Source organism: Myodes glareolus, chromosome X, assembly GCF_982192425.1.
Source record: "Myodes glareolus chromosome X, mMyoGla1.1, whole genome shotgun sequence".
Taxonomy (NCBI): domain Eukaryota; kingdom Metazoa; phylum Chordata; class Mammalia; order Rodentia; family Cricetidae; genus Myodes; species Myodes glareolus.
The window spans coordinates 39,929,599-39,951,988 of NC_142053.1; the positions used below are offsets into that span (position 1 = coordinate 39,929,599).

Sequence of the window (22,390 nt, forward strand, 5' to 3'; positions counted from 1 at the left end):
GGTGAGAGAGTGTTTTCATGTGTATTCCTATCATTTAAATACAGCATGATAAGTCTGGTTTATATTACTTCCTGGTAGATATTTTCAGGGCTGACTACTTTGTCATAAAAAAAAGGTTAAGTTCTTCTCTGGGGAAGAGAACTCACCATTCTTCAGTTGTCTGCAGTTCTTTCTGTAGTATTGAGCCTTTTTTCATTTTTTTCACTGTAAAACTGTTTTTTAATAGGTAATATCCGGAAACATACATATATTCTGATAGTCTTCTAATCCCAGTTGAATTCAAAATTTAAGTAACACACACAAGCTAAGAGAATTCAATATTGTTCCAAGGCACTTACTGAATGTCTGTGAGGAGATGAAAACAAGACCCATCAGGACGAACGATTATACAGTAATAATATAAAAATAACTTCTTGCTCACAATTTACAAATTGCATATTGTTACAATCTTTGATCTCTGATAACCTGCAGCGCTGGCTGCATGAAGCCAGCAATTTTAAAATCCAGAAACTGTTTCTAAAACTTCAGGGCAAATAATTTACAAATAAGGTACACAAAGACTTAGACCACGCAGAAATTCTTACATCTTGTTAATAATATTTTATAACTTCAACTTTATCAAATTATATACCTACTTGCCCTATATATATATACAAAATAATGCATACATGATAAAACAGCAAAAGAGTAATCCTTAAACTCAATTATCATAAAAGTATTACTATATTAACAGGTCTACAAGCAGCTTGTAACAAGGTTAAGAGACATTAAGGCAATAATATTTGAAGTTACAAAATAAATAGTAGGTAATACTTTTCCTAAATTTAGTATAAGGCAGGTAGATGGCCCCAGCAACAACATCAAGATAACGATCTACACTGCTGTTCGCCCCACATTTTAAAGATGGAATACTATAATCTGGCCTTCAGTGGCACTTGAATTTTCCAGTATAATTTAAAGTGTCTTTTAACTCCCTGAATCATGTCCATTCTGAAGGTGGATCTCTTGGTCCTTTAGGTTTTCCACAGCGATTGCCAAAACCCATATCTGTGGCTTCGGTTAGACTTTCTGTTACTTTATCTTTCTTGTCGCTCAAAGGAGATGGAGAGTCTGTGCACGCCTCTGTGTGAATGCCCCCTTCATCACATTTTTCATTTCCAGAGGTTATCAAGCCTTCAGATCCTCTCTGTTGCGACTCCTCACATGGGAGTTCACTCCATTCAGGTCTCACAGGTGTAGTATGCTCACTTGCTAATACAAAGGACTCAGGTGTTCGTTCAGGTAGGGGAGGAGGTGACTCTTCGCTAACATCAACATCTTCAGCTCCTGCCATGTTCTGTCTAGCAATGGACATGGGCAACACTTTCCTGGTATAGCTGCTCTCAGCACTGCTGGCAGCAGAGACGGTGGCGCTTGCTGTGGAAATGCTTGTCTTGTTCTTGGTCACAGCACCGTCAGAGTCCCTGTCCTCTGAGTCTGAGTCGTCAGAGTGAAGGGGGTTGGTAAAGCTGAGGGGCGCTCTCAACAGAGGCGAGCTGCTGTGGTGGTCCACACGCTCGTGGGTGTCTGCATCTGCTGGAGAGGCTGCTGCTGAGCTTGTGGTCTTTACAGGCTGAGAATGGCTGTCTGGGGATTTGCCGTTGGATGAGTCAGATGCGGGTGTGGCGTGCTTGGGTCCGTGAAACGACCACGTCACATGTCCTGTCTTCTCGAGAGGCAAGCGGTCTGGCCGTGGCGGTGTGTGTGAGTTCTGGGACTCTTCTGAAGACTCGGGGACTCTGTCTGAATTTGTCACACAGGAATTCTGAGAAACACTATCAACTTTTAGATTACCTGAATTTAACTCCTGTGGCCTAGAGGTTTTGTCAACCATAGGCAACAAAGCCGATTTAATTTTAATCACATGTCCCCTATTCAACAGTGTGTTCCATCAAAACTTTTGGGGCCCTCTTGGAGAGGAACTTTCTTAATCTCAAAACTTAAATTTCGCTCTAATTTTTTATCTACATGTTCAATAGGCGATTCGTTTTTCCCTGTAAGGTCTGAAGATTTATTGTAATTTCTGTTGAGGTCTGCTGAAATCATGTGTAACACTGGCTTTGGGTGGTATCTGTCACTGTCCTGCCACAGAGTAGTAACGGTCGGAAAGGCCGAAGGGGGAGAAGGCGACAAGATGGGTGGCACCGGGTGAGGTTCTGGCGGCTGCAGGATTTCTTCCTTGGCATCCCCTTCTACAAGGCAACTCCTAGTCCGTGGTGGCTTTGGAGGAGGAGAGTCTTGTTTCTCACTATCAACAGAGCTCACCATGTTTCCAGGGGTAATTTCATTACCATCAGCAATTTTCTGTGCTGCATGAATTTCATACAGTTGTAGCTGTTTTTCAAACAGTTGGGCAATAACTCTATGAACAAGCTCATATTGCTCCTTTGTTTGTACTGCAGAATGCCTCTGTGTTCCCATTTCTTGTATTAAATTAAATACATTAAATTCCTCTGGAATTTTCCCAGCTTTTAGTAAGTTCCATGTGTAATCTATGGCACAAATAGCACCTGTTCTTCCACAGCCTGCACTGCAATGAATACAAATAGGCACATTTTCATGTTCCTGGTATTTCCGCATCAAACTTATCATGTCCAGAATAAAATCAAAGGATGAAGGAACATCGTGGTCTGGCCAGTTCACATAATGGAACTGATAGAGCCGGCGGGATTCATTTTGAAACTCAAGTAAAAGTGTCCGAATGAAGTAGTCTGTTCTTGCTTGCTCATTTTCACAGGAAATTCTAAATGGTGCAAACGTTATAGGATCTTCTCCATACAAAGGCCAATATCGCTCACCACTTTTTCCTTCCCATCTCAAATTCTCGACAGTCCGTGACGATGATCACAACATTGTACTCCCATATCATCCTCCAGAAGTCTATGACCGTATTCGCTAAAGGCCCCTGGGTTGCCACATATGCTTTTGGCCCATAGATGCCCTTAATAAAATTTGCATTGATGTAGTCTGAATCTTGAGACGGCGTCTTCAAGGTCAGCTTAACTCGGCTGTGGTCAAATGGCAGTATGTCCTTATATCTGTTCTTTTTAACATTCTCTTCTTTTTCTCCAGTGACTGTGGGGTAAATCTTTTCTGTTCTATATTTGGTAGACAATCCTCTTAATCGCATGAAGTCCCGGGCGAAGTTGTCCTTCCCATTGTGGTTCGGACTCTTCATGGCCTGCACCCGCTGGATGAACCTCCTCAGGATCTCCACTTGCTCCATCCTCCCGCCGCCTTGCCCCCCGCCGGCCGCCCGCGCGCCGCAGCGCCCGCTCCATCTTCCCCCGCTCGCTCCGGCCTGCCCGCCCTCCCCGCCTCCCTTCCCCTCCCGTCCGCTGCGCCGAGTCGGCTGCTGCTGCGGCGGCATCGGCCGTGCTTCCCCGCGCAACTTGAAAGAGCGGCTCGGCTTCCCTCAGTCCCAAGCGAGCCACGGGCTAGCGCCGGCCCTGGCCCCCAGCCGGCCCCATCCTCCTTCCCTGCCCTGCCCTCCTCTGTCCGAGCCGCCGCCACCACCTCAGGAACAGGGCTCTCCGCTCGCCCTGCCCCCTACCCGGTCCCCCCCCCCCCCCCCCCCCCCCCCCCCCCCCCGCCAACAGCCGCAGCCGCCTGTCCCCACGGGCGCGCCCCCGCCGCCTCCCAGCAGGATTGAGCCTTCTTGAGTGATCATTGTCCATATGAGCATGTCCATTGGTGACTTTCTCATTTAGATCTCATTGAGGCAGTCAGGGTAGGAAGACTTTACAGGTTTAGCTTCTGACACTACAGAGAGGTAACAGTATGAGAGCAAACTCCCTTTTCCTCTGATTCTTAAAATTTCTCATTCCCTATTGTTCGTTGATATTTAGTTAAGGGTTTTTTTGTGTGTTTTGTTTCTGTGGGTTTTTTTTATGCATCTGTTAGACTTAAATCCACAAATCACAAATACACATTTGGATTCATTGTAGTTTCCTGTGATAGACTCAATATGTTGTAAATGTAAGTTTTCTAAATGAAGACTGAGGACTGTATTTCTCTGTGGGTATAAGAACAAACATTTAGAAAGAAATTAGACATTAGTCTGGCGAAGTACTATAGTGGTTGTAGATTTTTCTCTAAGATCCACGACTTCTGTAGCCTGCAGTAGGTAGCTAGTTAGGTTTCCAGTACCAGGAACGATTTCCCACTTGCTGTGTGAGCCTTAAGTCCAATTAGAGAACTGTTTCTTACTGCCAGGTATTGGCACTTAAACTTTACCCTTAGGGTTACTCTGCCATGATAGTTGGCATGGTTTATAGGTATCTTACATGGATAAGACTGAAGTGTGACCATCTGTTCGAAGCTTGCATGTCTTTATGTACGATTCTCTCTGCTCAGAAATCTCTGGGCCCAACAACGGATGTGCATGTTCTCTCAGCAATATGGACTTGCCTTTCAGCTATGAGTGGCAACTAGGTGCAGTAGTGAGAGCCTATAATGTTTTGTGAGCTTGTAACATACTACATGTATTATGGTCCTATGCTACATGTACTGCGCCTGTACTACCTGTACTTAAGGAAGGTTCATTAGTTGCTCAAGGGGCTAGAGATTGAAATACACACGCACATGCACGCACATACACACACACATTCACACCTTCAAACGCGCGCACACACACAAGCACAGAGACATGGGTCCTCTTTGAAGTAAAAGTGCCCAGAATGCTCCCTTGAATCAAGAATGTCCCTTTTATTGTGTCCCAGGGCAGCTTATATAGCGATCTCCTTGACTAATGGCCATTACCTAGCTTTCAGGATTTTTCAGCTGCAAACCCACCAGAAAAACCAAGCTACTGCTATCAGGAGCTCATAAGGGTCTCATGCTCAGAGCAGCTGCAAGCATAATAAAACAAGTTGTTTACTCTGGCAGACAAGGTGTCACAGGAAATTTAGGATCTCTGTGTCTGCACCTCCCAACTTTAGCTCTTTCAGGGAGCATTTTCAACACATATGGAAAACTGTCACTAAAATTACAGATGTATATTTATGCAGAAATTCATGTGAATTATAATTTATACCTAGGTAAAACACTGATTTATCATGGCTTTTAGAAACATCCTTACTGCTATTTACCCCCTTCTTTTATATTTATTTTATTCCTTTTCAATAATTAGAGGTTCCTCTACATATTTCCTGATCAGAAAGAACCCTTACATGTGGCTTTCTATAACCTGTCTTATGGTTCAATTTGGCACGTCTAGAAGTATTCCTGTAGAAATTTCAGGTTACTTTATGACATCTGTGAAGAGAGATAATTTGTCTTCTTTCCAATTTATATCTCTAAATTAACATGTTACTCATATTTGTTATGGATAGGCATCTATATATGTTTTTGATTGAAAAATGTTTTTACCTAAAACCTGAGAATTCTGAGATTTCTAAGCAGTGATTCCATTTCAATGCATCCAATAGTTTAAATAATTTGTAATCTAAAAACAGACATACATGGAGGCAAAATGTCCAGACTTTAGTTTGAAGTACAAATTATATGTTAAAAGTCAGTAAAAGAAATACTAAAGTGAATAGAATTTAATCCCAAATAGAAATGATTACGTTTTTCCTCATATATTCTGGCGATAAATTTTAAGAAACTCATTTTTACAAAAGGCTCGAGGTATTATTAATGCATGGATAAGTTCTAATTACTCTAATTTGTGATAACTCATTAGAACTACGGGCACATGCCTTTAATCTCAGCATTCCAGGGCCAGAGGCTGGCTGATGGCTGTGGCTCAGGCCAGCCTGGTGGAGATGATGAGTTTCTGAAGAACCAGTATTATGAGAACTCTGCCTAAGAAATTTATTTTCTTTTAATTTTTTTTTTCGACACAGGATTTCTATGTGCAACAGGACTGGCTGTCCTGGAACTTGCTTTGTAATCCAGGTTGGCCTCAAACTCACAGAGATCTGCCTGTTTCTACCTCCCTAGTGCTGAGTTAAAAGGGCTGAACAATCACTGCCTGAACAAGAATTTTTTTCTTTTTAAATTAAAAAAAATAAAACCGATTTATGGTCCAGCAATTGTGGCACATACTTTTATCCAAGACACTCTGGAGGAAGAGATAGGTGAATCCCTGAGTTGTAGGCTAGCCTGCTGAATTCCCAGGCAGCCAGACTACACAGAGAAACCCTGGTTTGAAAAGCCCGCCCCTTCCTCCTGGTGGCGGCCTGGTGCTGATTGGCCTAAACTAAATTCTGCCCTTTGAGCCTTGGCAACAGTGGAGGGAACGGCAGTCATTGGAGGGCGCCATTAGCCAATGGTGGAGAGCCCCAGTCTGAGGAAGTGATTCCCGGGCGTGGAGTGTACTCCATCTCTTTGAGAAGCCCTGAAATAGAACTCGAGGCAGCAGCATGATGGCAAACCGTGAGGGTAAGTGTCTTTTTCTGGTTATGTCTCTATGAATGTATCTTCTGGGCCCCTTTCCCTCCTCGGGGTCCCTAGTCGGGTAGGAGCTTTCAGGGTAGGGGGGGGTCTCCGTTCCACAGAGCCTTCAAAATGGCGCCTGGCTGTGGTGACCACCCCTGGCGAGAGGCTTACACTCTGGCTCTCCTGTGGTCTTCACCAGAGAAAAGCCTTCCACCCTTTCTGGCCCTGGGTCCCCTGTCCTTCATCCACCCCTCTGTTCTACAAGGGAAACTGCAAGAAGGATACGCGGATGGGGGGGGGGAAGCGGCAGAGGCTGCTGCTGAGGTGGCGGGACCTCGCGCCTCGATCGGGAAGCAGAGGCAGGGATATCTCTGTGAGTTTGAGACCAACCTGGTCTACAAAGGGAGTTCCAGGACAGTCAGAATGGTTATGCCGAGAAACCCTGCCCTGAAAAAAACCGACAATGATTTGTGAATTAAGGATTGTTGAAAGGGGCAGGGAGTAAAACTGGTACTTTTCAAGACTTAAAGCCCTTTACTGAGTTGTGACCCATGAACCGCATAGCTGGAGCCTAAAGTATCCTTCCAAAGGATATATTTATGGCAGTGCCAGAAAGACACAGAACGGACCTCTGGTTCGTGGGTTTGTTTGATTATTTGCATTTATGCACATCTCTCCACTTCCAAACATCAGCCATCTGCTTCCTCGTCCTCCTGTCTTCTCCACACTATTTTTTCCTCACACTTTTTGTAGCTCTTATTTTTAGGATTTGTTTCTGAAGATTACACTATTTACCCAGTATGGCTTGGAACTCATCTCTCCTGCTCCTAGCCTCCCCATTGGCTTAGAATATAGTGCTGTATCTGACTGAATCAGCACAGAGGTAAGAGGGCCTTAATGTGTGTTACACCCCTTTAAGAATGGGTTCTACTAACTAGGAGCTAAAGAGAATGGTTTTGTTAGGGAAAAGTTTGGGATAAACACTCTGGGTGACCATTTGCATTCATAAATAGCAATAAAGTCACCAGGACTCTAGAAATATCCAGTCCCAGCCTTGTGGGCAGAAAACAGGTAGTTCTTCCTCTGAGGAGAGGCCCCTGAGCATTTAAGATTTCTGGTTCCTCTGTGCTATGTGGCACAAGGACCTTTGCACACCAACAATACAAAATTTTGGAACCACACTGAAGCTGAAATGAAAAGTAACAAGCATACTTGTTTTTAAAGATCCTATATGAATGAGTGTGGTATATATCATACTCCTGTAACCCTTGCTTCTCTAGAGGCTGTGGCAAGGTAATTGAGAGTTCAAGCCCTCCCTAAGCCCCCAAATAAGATACTTTTTAAAAATTGAAAAGAAGAAAATTCTTGGCTGTGCTTATAGTTTTGTACCTCATATTCATAAAATACATTGTTTGGATCTGCAGAGCAGCATTGTAACGTTAGGGGCCTGCTTTGTTGGGTTTTCTGTCCTGCCTGGTCCCCAGCCGTTTAGTCCCAGAGAAAATCACACAGAGAGTCTACATTAATTATAAACTTACTGGCCCTTTTGCTCCGAGTTTTTATTAGCTCTTATAACTTATATTAACCCATTATTCTTATTGATGTTAGCCACATGGCTCAGTACCTTTTACCTGGCTCAGTACCTTTTTTTTTTTTTTTTGGCGGGGCTGGTCACATCCTGCTTCTTCTGTGATCTGGGCAGGAGTGCAGGAAGAGCTTCTTTCTTCCCAGAATATTCTTTTTCTCGTTGTCTCACCTCTTTTTCCTATCTGGTTGTCTTACCTATACTTCCCGGGAGTACCACAAAAAGTAACAACTGAATGTTATATTAAATGTACCAACCTTTCCTGTTTTACTTCACCCTCTTTCAGCAGACAAGGCAGGGTTATACCATTGATCAATACAAGTTGTCTTTAAAATATTGACCTGTTACCACATCAGGAGTGCTAGGATTTAACTGTCAACCTCAATTATGCAGAGTTTAACGAAATACATGGACATTCTTTAAAATTTATATAAATAAAAACCAAAATGTATACTTAGTAACAAGAGGGGGTCGGCTTGTTTTGGTTTCTGTCCCTCCCGGTACCCCAACAAGTCGGCAAGCCCCAAAGAAAATCACACAGAGATCTCTATAAGTTATAAAGCTGATTGTCTCATTAGGTCAGGCTACTTATTAGCTCTTGTAGCTTATATTAACCCATTATTCTGATCTATGTTAGCCATGTGACTCAGTACCTTTTTCAGCTGGCAGGTCACATCCTGCTTCCTCGGTGGTCTGGGCAGGAGTGGGAGGAATCTACTTCCTCCTTTCCAGAATTCTCCTGGTCTCATTGCATCATTTCTACTTCCTGTCTGGTTTTCTCACCTATACTTTCTGTCTGGTCAATTAGCTTTTATTTAAAACATGATTGACAGAATATAGACAATTCTCCCGCACCACAGTAAGTTAGCTAAGATTCGCAGAAGGTTAAATCAGTTTCCAAAAACCTACCTGTGGAAGGATGAGGATCTGAGTTTGAGTCCCAGGGGCAATGGCTCTATAATAACAATTTTGAAATGGTAGAGACAGCAGAATCTCTATGCCTTTTTCATCGGTCTGATGAAAGGAATCATCCACAGGTTCAGTGAGACACCCTGTGTCAAACACTAAGGCAGCAAACAAATTAAAAAAGACACCCATGTTCACCTCTAGCCATCACCTCTACATATGCACACACGCACAGACACACACATGTGCACACATGCTATATAGGGGGCTGGAGAACCACCTTAGCAACTAAGAACTTTGGGCTGTTTCCTCACAGAACATAGATTGATTCCTAGCACCACTTGGCTCACAACCCTTGTATCTCCAGTTTCCAAGGGATTACTATCATCTTATGGACTCCACAGGCATATTGAAGCAAAATAAACCCCATACACATATACTTAAAAAGAAAAATTAGAAAAGAAAACATAAAAGTAGTATTTAGAGCTAAATAATAATAATCATATTTATTCCTTTATTATTTTTTTATTTAAAAGGATTTTCTTTATGTTACATACCAACTAAAGTTCCCCCTCCCTCCCCTCCTCCAATTCCACCAACTTTCCTCCCCAATTCCCCATCCACTCCCCAGAAAGGTAAGGCCTCCCATGGGGAGTCAGCAAAGCCTGGCATTATTATTTCTTCTTCTCCTTTTCTTCCTCCTCCTCTTCCTCTTCCTCCTCCTCTTCCCCCCCTTGTCCTCCTCCTCTCTTTTTGACAATACAGGTACCAGGAAAGCTTTAGTGAGGATGAGGCATATCTTGGTCCATCGTGCTAAGTGCAGAGCCCACAGAGCCAGCAGAAGTAGTGAAGTCATGTTTCTCCCCTCACTAGAGCTTAATGCAACCCCCTGCCACACAGGGCATCTGGGAAGATGATGTAGGAGAGTGACCAAATCAGGCAGTAGAAGGTGGTGAGTGAGAATGAGGAGAAAAACAGCATGATGACACCTCCCATATAAACTACTTTTTTTCCAGTTCCCTGACTCCAGGATTTCATCATGTGGATAGCAACTCTGGTCAATCATGAACAGAATTATGAATGAAGCCATGCAGCAGAGAATAAATGTGTTGCCCTTGGTCAGTAGGCAGGTGGAGGCAGGAAACATAGGGACAAGGTAGACCTTTGTATGCAGAGGGACCTCCTTCAGTTGAGTAAAAGACAGGCGGAAGGAAGTGGTTAACACATGGAACCCAATCAGAGCCCCATCCACACCAAGGAGCAGAGCCCAGGCCAGGCCAAAGGTGGTGAAGACAGCAAAGTCATTCAGTTCAAGTCCTAATTTTTGGCAGATGTTGAGGTGCCTGATCATTGTTCCTACTGCCATGTCTAACAGGAAGCTGATCAAAAGCATCCTTGAAGCACAGTGGGATTTCCTAGAGTGCAGGGCAGCAAGGCAGCTTCTTGTTGTCCCCACTGGACAAGCCCATACTCAATACCTACTCTTTTTTTTAGTTGCATTTGTATATTTAAGAAAGTAGGAGTTTATGTTAGTGTGCCCTAAGGATTTCTTTTTTTTTCTCTGATAATTTTTTATTACTTGATAAATAATAGGAATCAAAATTTCCACTTCCTCCCTTCCTCCCATTTCCCTCCAGCTCCCCCACTCACCCTCTCCCTTTTCCCCTCCAGTCCTAAGAGAGGGCAGGGTACCCTACCCTGTGGGAAGTCCAAGGCCCTCCCTACTCGCTTAGGAAGGTATGTATCCAAATAGACTAGGATCCCAAAAAGCCAGCACATGCAGTAGAGAAAAATCCCAGTGCCATTATCATTGCCTTCTCAGTCTGCCCCAATTGTCAGCCACATTTAGAGGGTCCAGTTTGCTCCCATGCTCATTCAGTGACTTAAAGTTCTTAACATACAGGTCTTTCACTTATTGGGTTAGAGTTACCACAAGATATTTTATAATATTTGTGGCTAATGTAAAAGGTGATGTTGTCCAAAATTTCTTTTTCAGCCCATTTATCATTTGTGTATAGGAGGGCTACTGATTTGTTTGAGTTAATCTTGTATCCTACCACATTGCTGAAGGTATTTATCAGCTGTAGGAGTTATCTCATCTAATTTTTGAGGTCACTTATGTATGCTATCATATAATCTGCAAATAGCAAAAGTTTGATTTTTTTCCTTTCCAATTTGTATTCACTTATCTCATTGTTTTCTCATTGCTCTAGCTCGAACTTAGAATATTATACTGAATAGACATGGAGAGAGTGGACAGCCTTGTTATGTTCCTGATTTTAGTGGAATTGCTTTGAGTTTCTCTCAATTTAGTGTTAGATTGGCTGTTGGCTTGCTGTATTTTGCCTTTATTATGTTTAGGTATGTTTCTTGTATCCTTGATCTCTCCAAGAACTTTGTCATGAGTTGGGTTTTGTTAGAGGCTTTCCCAGCATCTAATCAGATGATCGTGTTTTTCTTTTCAGTTTATTTATATGGTAGTTTACATTGATAGATTTTTGTATGTTGGACTATTCCTGCATATCTGGGATGAAGTCTACTTGGTGGATGTTTTTTTTGGGGGGGGTTTATATTCGGTTTGCCAGTATTTTATTGAGTATTTTTGTATCAATGTTCATGAGTGAGATAGGTCTGTAATTCTCTTTCTTAGTCAAGTCTTTATCTGGCTTGGGTATCAGAGTGGTTGTAGCCCCATAATAAGAATTGGCAATGTTCCTTCTCTGTCTACTACATGGAACAATTTGAGGAGTATTGGCATTAGTTCTTTGAAATTCTGGAAGAAATCTAAGCTGAAACCATTTGGCACTGGACTTTTTATGCTTGAGATTCTTTTAATGACTGCTTCAACTTCCTTAGTGGGTATAGGTCTATTTAAGTTGCTTATCTGTTCTGAATTTAATTTTGGTAAGTTGTACTTATCCAAAAAATTTTCCATTTCTATTAGGTTTTCCAATTTTGTGAAGTACAGGATTTTGAAGTATGACCTAATGATTCTCTAGATTTCCTCAGTATCTACTGTTGTTTTTCCTTTCATTTCTGTTCTTATTAATTTGGATATTCCCTCTATGCCTTTTGGTTTGTCTGTCTTACTAATTTTCTCAATGGACCTTCTCTTTATTTCATTGATTCTTTATATTGTTTTCTTTGTTTCTCTTTTATGTATTTCAGTTTGATTATTTCCTGTCTTCTACACCTCCTGGGTGAAATTTTCTTCTTTTTGTTCTAGAATTTTCACGTATGCTGTTAAGTTGCTAGTGTGCGATTTCTCCAGGTTCTCTATGTAAGCATTTAGTGCTATGAACTTTCCTCTTAACACTGCTTTCATAATGTCCCCTAGGGTTGGGTATGTTGTGCCTTCATTTTTGTTGAATCATTGGAAATCTTTATTGTCTTTCTTCTTGACCTAGTGGAAAATCAGATGAGAATTATTCAGTTTCCATGATATTGTAGTTCTTCTGTATTTTGTGTTGTTGAATTTTAACTTTAAGCCATGGTGATCCTATAAGATACAGGTAGTTATTCCAATTTTTTGGTATCTGTTAAGATTTTCTTTGTTAGTGAGCATGTGGTCAGTTTTAGAGAAGGTTCTCTGAAGTGCTGAGAAGAATGTATATTCTTTTGTGTTTGGGTGAAATGTTCTACAGATGTCTGTTAAGTCCACTTGAGTCATAACATCTATTATTTCCCTTATTTCTCTTTTAAGTTTCTGTTTGGCTGTAGTCGGGAAGGATCTTGCCTGGGAGGTCTCAGCATCACACAGGCTTCAGAAAATGCTGCCTGGCTGTGGTGACCATTCCTGGTCTTCACCAGAGAAAAATCTTTCTGGCCCTGGGTCCCTTGTCCTTCATCCAGCCCTCTGTTCTAGAAGGGAAACTGCAAAAATTATATTGGGGATGAATGGGACAGAGACTAAAATGGTGGTTATTTTCAAATGGCATCACCCCCCCCCCCCTTTTTGGTTTTCTAGACAGAAGTCAGTCCTGGAACTTATTCTATAGACCAGGTTGACCTCAAACTCACAGAGATCTGCCTGCCTGTGCTTCCCAAGTGCTGGAATTAAGGCCTCTTGCTGGGTCTTGACCCATGTGACCTTGGGGTGAAAGTCCAGAGATAGCTTCCTGGGGATCTAGGAAGGTAAAGTAGCAAAATGTACATTTAGTTGGTGATTTTCTTTAGATTTTTGTAGTAATAGTGACTAATGGCCATTGCTTCATCTTGCCCCCTTTGCCATGGCTTCCAGTCATTGCCCCCTTCCAGCCATTTGTACAGATTCTTTTTGCCACCCAACATGCCATCCCTATTCTCTGAACCTTGAACCTGTATCCTGAAGGACTTCTTGTATAATACTTAGGGACCCTATAAATTCTAGCCATGGTAGGGCAGAGATGAGAGTGCCAAAATAGGAAATAGTAGGAGCAAGGAAAATGTAGTCTCAAAAAACCACATAAAAGCAAAGTTTTAAAATTAAGATTTTTAGTAAATGTGGTATAGTTTTTGAGACAAGGTCTCACCTAACCCAAGTTGTGCTTCACTGAATGACGTGATGTAGCCTGGGGTAACCAGGATTCAAACCAGTGCTGTGCTGTATTTCCTGATATTATTTTGTGCTGGGTATCAAATTCAGGACTTTATCAAGCTGGACAAGCGTTCTAGCAACTAATTTGCCCTCCTCACTTCTGAACAAAGCTTCAAAAATTAAGACTTTGATTGTTCTTGTGTTTCATATCTTTTTTAGATACTGACTGTATGGCACAGGCTGGCCTTCTATTGCCTTTTCTTGCCTTTGCCTCCTGGTAATACCAGGAATTATTATTACCAAACCAGGCAGGGTTGATCATTTACTTTCCTTTTTCCTGCTGTAATATGAGTTGTCTGCTATTCCTGTGCAACAAATAGACTCTATTAAGTACTTTTTACTGCCACATGGAGACATTTGAGAAAACTTTATACCTGTCGCAAGTTATTACAGACCAACTCAACTTAAGGTAATTATTTAATACTAAAAATTTATCTGATAGATTTTTTTCTACTTTTTACCTAATTTAATGGTGTATGTATGTGTTTATGTGTGTGTGCATGTACATGCACATGTGTTTATGTAGGTTTATGTCTGTAGGTGGTATATTTTTTGTGTGCGCAGGCACGCATATATTATGTGTGTCTACATATATGGAGGCTAGAGGTTAGCCTTTGATGTTGTTAATCAGGAGTCATTCACACATGTATTAATATACTACTATGCTCAACATTTTTGTATTATTTATAATTTGTATAGGGATTCAGTAGTTGTGTGACATGCTATATTGCAGAAGTTGTTTTTCTCCTTTAATGATGTGCTTCCCAGGGATCCAACTTAGGTGGTTAGACATAGCAACAAATACACTTACCCAATGAGCCATCTCTAAGTCCTTCCATGTGGGATCTATTCCAGGATTATGAGGATCCAACTCAAAAATCTTATCATTGTATGGCAAATGATTACAAATTGAGATCTCTCCAGCCCTCCTAACAGAATGTCTACAAAATTGGAATATTTCTCCTTCAGTTTTCCAGTCTAACTAGTAGGGTATTTTAGCTTTGTACACAGGAACTCAAGAAATCAATTAATAAGAATAGTTAGAGGAATATCATTGCCAAAATCTTTCTTATTTTCAGGAAATACATTTTAAATTTTTTTCTTTTAGTTTCATGGTACATTTCTAATTTGTGAACACGGATACCATATTCTATTACATTTTATCTTACATTTCAATTTAAACACTGCTGGATTTATTAATTTTTCTTCTGTTTTTGAGGCAAGGTCTCACCATGTAGCTAGGACTGTCCTGAATTATATTGTGTGAATCAGGCTGTCCTGAAAGTTACTATGAAGCCCAGGCTGGCATCAAAAGTAAGCCTCCTGCTCCAATCTTCTTACTTTTTTTTTAAAAAAATACTTATTAAATACTTATTAATGTAGTTTTTAATTTAATTTTATGTATGAGTTCTCTGTCTGCATGTATTCTTGCATTCCAGAAGAGGGCATCAAATCCCTTTATAAATGATTGTGAGCCACTATGTGGTTGCTGAGAATTGAATTCAGGACCTCCTATTCTCTAGCCCCTGGCTCAACCTTCTAAGTGTAAAAAGTATAGATATGAGCCTTCATGCCATGTTTGTTTCATGGAGTAATTGTTTTTATTCATTAGGCTTAATTTCTTAGAAAAGGTCTCATTTAGTCCACACTGGCCTCAGACTCCCAGTGTAGCCAGAATGACCATGAGTTTCTGACTATTCTGCCTCTAACAAGTGCTGAGATTCTGGCTGTGCACCACCATTTTTATGTTATGCTGTGGCACAAGAGGGACCATTGCAGTGGGTGACATAATACACCATACAGACAGAACTTAAGTGTAGAGTTTTATTGAAAGGAGAGGAGGATGGGGGAAGGAAGGAAAGGGGACGATTGATTAATATTATGACTATGAACCCTTACAGTCCTAATATAACAGAAATCTGGAACATGCTTTATTCCTTTAAACGTCTCAAATCATTTGCCTTTGTCATCACTTAAGCTTTTTATCCTCAGTCCTCATAACTTGCATTTGCATACCTTAAGTCACTTTCTAGTACTCTTAAACATTCCTATCCTCAGACCTTTATAACATGCATGTACAGACCTTAATAACTTGCATTTGCATATCCTGAACACCTTCTTAGAGCCGAAAACATTCTTAGATCCTCACATCTTGAGCTTTGTATCTTAAAACGCCTTCTATTTAAACATGGTAAGAAGTTCTGCTGAAATCTGTTTTGTGAAGCTGTCCTTTTTAAACTGGCAAACCTCCCAGCTGTCAAACTTTATCCTGAGAAGGATAAAATTTTAAATTTTAAATCAATAGATTTAAAAATGACAGGGGCTTGATTGGCTACCTGGGCAGGCATTCCCTAGGGGCCTCCATGGTCATTGAAGGCAGGGGCTTCAGGGCAACATTTCATCTTACAGCTGGCAGCGTGGGGCCTGAAAGACTTCAGAAGATCCTGTGGATTTGGAGTTTTTAGGAAGAGCAACCTACTTTGCCCTGGGCAGTTGATTCCTCAGTGTCCTGTTGTCCATGGTCTGGAGAGGTCTTTTCAGCAGTTGAGGTGAAAGGCAGTTTTGCTCAGTGGCTAGCTAGCACTCTCGCTTGATGAAACAAGTTACAGATGGATGTTCTTTTGTGCCTATTAATCCTCTTTGGAGGAAGTAGGGGTTGCTGCCAGGAACCAACCTGTCTCTCAGTTATGAAAAGCCTTTTTAGTTAAACATTTGAGTGCCATATTACCCAGATCTCTTGAGCACTTGAGGGCTGTCTATTGGGTATATATGAGTTATGACTATAGAATAGGATCTGTCTGAAGTGTTGAATCCAAGTTGAGAGGTTATGGAGGAATATTTTACTCAGAGGTCTTCAGCTTGACTGTAACTGGCTTTAGCTTAACAGGTGAGATTTATAATTGAGAAAGACAAAGAAGTAAAGAAAAATTTTGCAATAGAAACTTAACAGTAAAAACTTACAATAGTGAAGAACAGCTTACAGGAAATGCTAGATAGTGTAAATCTCTAGGTTAGCTTTTGTTAATCTGAAATAGATGTTTATAGTCTTAAATTTTTTATCAGTATGTAGACTATATTTTATAACAGGATTGAATCACATAGACAGTTGGTGTGGAAGAATTGTCTGTATTCTGTCAATCGCATTTTAAATAAATGCTGATTGACCAGCCAGGAAGTAGAGGTGGGTCCACCAGAGAGGAAGTATAGGTGGGGCGATGAGAACAGGAGTATTCTGGGAAGCAGGAAGCCCATTCCTCCCATTCCTGCCCAGACCACCGAGAAGCAACATGTGACCTGCCCCGCTGTGAAAAGTATTCAGCCATGTGGCTAACATAGATAAGAATAATGGGGAAAAACACAGGGCTGAGCTTATAGCTTTGCTCATAGAGTACATACCTAGCATTTTTTAATCCCTAGGTTCCATTCCCAGAACAGCATAAATCAGGCATGGTAGAATAAACTTGAGATCCCAGCACTTAGGAGGTAATGTAGAGAGCAGTCAATGAGGAACATAACATCAATCTCTTACTCCAAAATCCACACATATACACAAATACACATGCATACATAAACTCACACATCATGAACACATACACCAAAATATGGGAGAAAAAAATGGTGGGTTCCTTTCGAATAACTGAAGTGTTGGTCTATATTATTGCATAATTATTTAAATATTCATCAGTTTCTACACATATTATCAAACTCAAATAATACCCTTAGTAAGTGCTGTTTATTTGGTCAATTAACATGAGTCTGTGATATGCATTATATAAGGTGCTCATCCCTACAACCACATCCCTGTTCATAATACTATTCGTGCCATAGTTTCTAGCCATTACTGACACTTAGGGTTTGGTATGGTGTTAGGGTCTTCCTATTTTCATGACTCCCGCCACCCTATCCACCTCTACTATCAGGCTTTTATCTTCTGTTTTAGCCAGGCTAATCTTCCTCCTGAAAACTCTGGGGTTGTTTGTCTTTCCGAGAGTGCTCAGATCTTTCCCCTCATTCAAATTCTGTGCCTCCCACATGCTTCTGCTTTTGCAGCTGCTGCAGTGAACAGCAGTCTATCTTTTCTCTGCTGCTCTTGAGTATTTATTTTCTGTGTTATTCAGTTGGTACTTAATCTCATGTAGGCAATTTACAGCTGGGAAATGGGTTGTTATGTTCTAGTAGCTCATTTTTGTGCCAGATGTTAAATGTACAGAGAATCTTGTCCATAAAAATATTATAAAAGCTGAATTACATTTCTAGAGTGATGCTCAGAAGTCTGTTTGATGCACATAATAGCAAAGATGCAATACTGCTATGCAGAGCACAGGGTTTTAAGATGAAAAGCTGAAACTAGAGGATGGCTCCAACAGTAAACTCTTTGTCATGCAAGCATGAGGACCCGTGTTCGGATCCCTGGCATCTATGTAAAAGGTTACATGTGCCAATGTACACCTGAAACCATAAAACTGGGAAGGTAGAGATAGGAGAATTCTGGAGTTCATTTTCAAGCTTCTCCTACCATCTTTCAAAGTAGTAGTCCCACAGATTTGACAGAAAGACCACCAGTACAAACCATAATGGCCAAATTAATTTAAACAAACTTATTTTATTCATATACATGGGATTTCTCTACCTAATATCTGGATTCAAAACATCAGCATTGGACATGAGTGAGATAAGAATTTTTACAGGTCAGAAGACGGGGGTTTCCAAATGAGGGATTTGGTAGGCAAATAGGGTTACAGAAGCAGAAAATAAACATAACAAGTTGCTAATAATAACCTTCTGAAACAAAGATATATTTGCAAGGTGGACATGAACACAGATGGTCATGTCGGGTTGTGGTGGTGCATCCTTTATTCCCAGCACTTGGTGCCTGTCCTGGAACTAGCTCTTGTAGACCAGGCTGGCCTCAAACTCACAGAGATCTGCCTGCCTCTGCCTCCTGAGTGCTGGGATTAAAGGCATATGCCACCACCACCACACATACCGCTGTTTTCTATTGTGGAACTTGTCTTTCTTTCTTCTATGGATGTGCTTCCTTCTATATTGTATGTGTGTCTTCCCTGGCACAAGTGACTTCACCTGAAATTAGTTAAATAAATATAACAAAAATGGAAAAACACTAGAGGAAATTCAGTTTCCTTTTAATATGTGATGTGTAGATTAAAATAGATTCCAACAGCTTACAAGAATTGTCGGTTAGTAAAGTGCTTATCACACATGCCTGAGGACCTGATTTTGGATTACCAAGACACACATAAAAAACCTGGATATTATGGTGTACCTGTAATCTTTGCACTGGTATGGGAGGACACATACAGTGTAACATGAGGGCCTGCTTGTCACCCCCGGCTGCCTGGCTAATTTAGCACTGAAATAATCAAACAGAAAGTCTATATTAATGATAAACAGATTGGCCCATTACCTCAGCTTTCTCATTAGCTCTTGTAGCTTATATTAACCCATAATTCTTATCTATGTTAGCCACATGGCTCAGTACCTTTTTCAGTGGGGCAGGTCACATCCTGCTTCTTCGGTGATCTGAGAAGGACTGGAAGGAGTGGGCTTCCTCCTTCCTAGAAGTCTCCTGTTCTTATCGCCCCGCCTCTACTTCCTGTCTGGTTGACCCACCTATACTTCCTGTCTGGCCAATCAGCATTTATTTAAAACATGATTGATAGAATACAGACAATTCTCCTGCACCAATACAGGAGGATCTTGGGACTTTCTGAATATTCATTATACCCCAATCAGTGAGCTCCAGTTTGATTGAGAGACTCTGTTTCAAAACCAAGGTGGAAAATAATTGAGGATGACACCAGACATGAACCTCAGGCCTTTACAACACACACACATATGCACATGCACACACACCCCTACACACTCCAGAGAGAGAGAAAAATAATTTTTTAAAAGCTGAGCTGATATTACATGATACTGATATTTTATAGTAAAGCCAGTTCTATCGCTTAGAGATCTAAATTAAGTGAAAGCAGTACTATTTTGAAGAAAACTTAAATCTCATCACCTTTTACTATTCCAAAGTGGTACACAACCTTAGATTAAGGATAAATAAGTGACAGTATAAGGTAAGTGACAGTATAAGGTGTTATCAAATCAAGAGGGTCTGTCTATTATATATTTGGGTGGACTTCAGAGTATGTATGGTGACAGAAGATACAAAATAATTTCACACTAGTTCAGAATTATGGATAATAATAGGTTATTTAGGGGAGATGCACAGGTCACTTTCCTAGATAACAGTCCTCTCCACAAAAGGGGAACAGGAACAGAGTCTAGCAGCTGGAAGCAAGAGAGAGAATGCAGGCTTACAGCTGAATTTATAGTATAAGAGACCACACCCTAGTGGACTGGTACTGTAAAGACTATTGCCTGAAGGGGCTCCCACAGCATATGTATCTGCCTTCTCTCTTCTTGACCAATTAGTATGAGTCAAAACATCTTGATGCTGTTAGACAAATAGTGGATATGAACCATCTAACCATTTGTTGAATACAGACTGCAGCTGTCATCCTGTTGGAAATGAATATCCCAGATGCTCATATTAAAAGCACATATCAGTGGCAACATAGACCACTGGCATTGACCTGGGCTTAATCAGTAGTACAGACCAAAAACATCAACATGGCCTCAGGCAGTGGGGAGCTGCTGTCTATAAGAATATGTTGATGTTCATGGTCCATGTTACCACCAAAGACCATATTGGAATCTATGCTCTGTGCAGCCACCTTATTTTATGTTGGTGTCCTTATTCCATACTGCTACCAGAGGCCATGTGGATGTTCATGGTCCATGCTGTCACCAGAAACAATGTGGAAGTCCGTGATCCAGCTGTTGCCTTTGGCTTTTATGGGCAAGAAGCCTTCATTTGCAGTAGTATCAATGACTGCAAACTCATAATTGAAAATAATAGAAAATGAAGGTTTTTGTGGCATCGCCCCCCCCCAAAAAAATAAAGAAAAGAAAAAGAAACAATCTAGACAGGAATACATTGAAAAGAATCCTTAAAAAATGTGATAAAGCTGCTGAAGTATAACTTTTCACAGTTGAAGGCTTCTGGCTGAGGTGTAGTGGGGAAGAACTCAGTTATCTTTAAGGGGTTAGACACTGGGAGCTTGGTGATGCTCCAACGAGTATATTGGATGTAGTGTATTCTTTTTCTTTTTTGTGGGGGCACAATGTAGGAGGGTGGAACTTAGAGAAATGGAACTCAAATGTTATCAGGGTGCATTGAATAAAATTCCCAAATAACCAATAAAAATACTCTGTTGGGGAAAATTTCATCCCATCTAAAATGTGGACTTTTTCTCCCATGGCTTGACTATTATTTCCTACTTATGCTTTGGTGTTTGCTCATTCATAGTCTTATGGATGCAAGGATTACTTGAAATTAGACCAAACTGAGAGGAAAAATAAGTCCATATTTTACATATTCAAAAGAAAAGGATTTTTAAAGTTCTAGGGTTACTTTTGTGTTGACTAGGTATCATGAAGACTGAACTTGTCTTTTATAAAGTTATGGGTGAGGTGAAAAGTAAACAGATTTAATTACATAATATTTGGGGGAGCAATTTTTCATTTTTTTACTTTTAATTTAAAGGGAGCAGTTTGAGTTGGAGAGTATTTTGATTAAAACATCAGATATCTTAAGTTGTTTGAGGCAAATAACACCACGGAGAACATTTAACTAAGTCAGCGTTCTCTTTCTGAGTGCATAGGTGACAGATTACGAAGTATTTTCTCATGTATAACTTGTTTTGTTCAAGAAAATACATATAACTAATTGTCTTACATTGGCATTTACTCAGGAATGATGCTATTTCTCTGAAACTAAAATAATACTGGGTAAAAGCACTTGTTTAAATGTTCTCTCTATTGAACTACTATAACGTGAAAGCCTTTTGTTCATTTATTTGTATGCCTGTAAATGAAGTCATGAATCTGTTTGATGGAAAAGCTTTTATATTAGTTAAAGAAACTTTCTGAGAGTGGTGGCACATGCCTATAACCCCAATATTAAAGAGTTATGGATAAGTTTAGTGCTCTTTGAGACCAGCTTGGCCTATATAACAAAACCTTTTCTCAAGCAAACAGAAAAATAAAAGGAAAATATCTGGGGAGATGACTCCACAGATAGAACATTTGCCTTGCCAGCTTAAGAACATAGGTTAATTAATGTCCATAATCCTCATAAGTTACTGCATAATAGCACACATCTATAATCACAGCCACGGGAGAGGCAGAGACTGAGAAATCCCAAGAAGCTCCAAGGGCCTGCTAGGCTGAAATACACAACAAATAACAGACCCTGTCTCAAAAAAGGTGAAAGGTGAGGCATACACATGAGGATGTCTTCTGACCTCCACACATGTACACCTACACACACATGCATTGTTGTGTGACCTAAATCCTGGGGAAGCATGAACATAGTCCCCACATATAGGGAACCAACAACAGACTAAAATAAAGATAACCCTGAAGTTCAGTTTGATGAACCAGTAAGTTTACTGGGGTTACTAATTAAAGTATGAATGAGAGATTACTCACAGAAGAAAGAATGTCTTAAAAGCAGCTGCATCATGGAAATCCCATCCTAACATCAATGACAGTTCAGGAATGCCGGGACTCTGGGACCCATTGCCATCTTGTAGGCAGCTCAACAGCTTTACAGTAGATTTGCTACTCCAGTACAGGTCTCCAGCAGTTCCTACTGTTTATATAAACAGTGAGAGGTGAGAGGGCCTTATATATCTGTTTGGTCAATTTCAAGGACTTTCTGAGTAATTTATTTCATGAGTCTCAATGAGACTCCTTTTAGAACTTGCTGCATCTCATGGAGTTGGAGAAATGATTGTGACAGCATGCACAGTACATCAGAC

General features: G+C 40.7%; 1 protein-coding gene and 2 pseudogenes across 4 annotated transcripts in view; 1 reads left to right on the plus strand and 2 right to left on the minus strand.

The window, feature by feature from the left end:
* The window catches only part of LOC125403661 (uncharacterized), a 67,271-nt gene that overhangs the window by 28,024 nt on the left and 16,857 nt on the right, over positions 1–22,390 (plus strand). The window contains exon 1 of one of the 4 annotated variants that reach the window (XM_087902618.1): positions 6,282–6,426. The exons of the other annotated variants lie outside the window; for them this stretch is intronic. Within the exon in view, the coding sequence (XP_087758744.1) occupies positions 6,408–6,426 (19 nt within the window). The 5' untranslated portion in view covers positions 6,282–6,407. Of the gene's footprint in view, positions 1–6,281; positions 6,427–22,390 lie in introns of those variants that run through there. 4 annotated transcript variants of the gene reach the window in all.
* LOC146889222 (tyrosine-protein phosphatase non-receptor type 12 pseudogene) lies at positions 737–3,298 on the minus strand (annotated as a pseudogene).
* On the minus strand, positions 9,791–20,446 carry LOC125403657 (transmembrane protein 269 pseudogene; annotated as a pseudogene).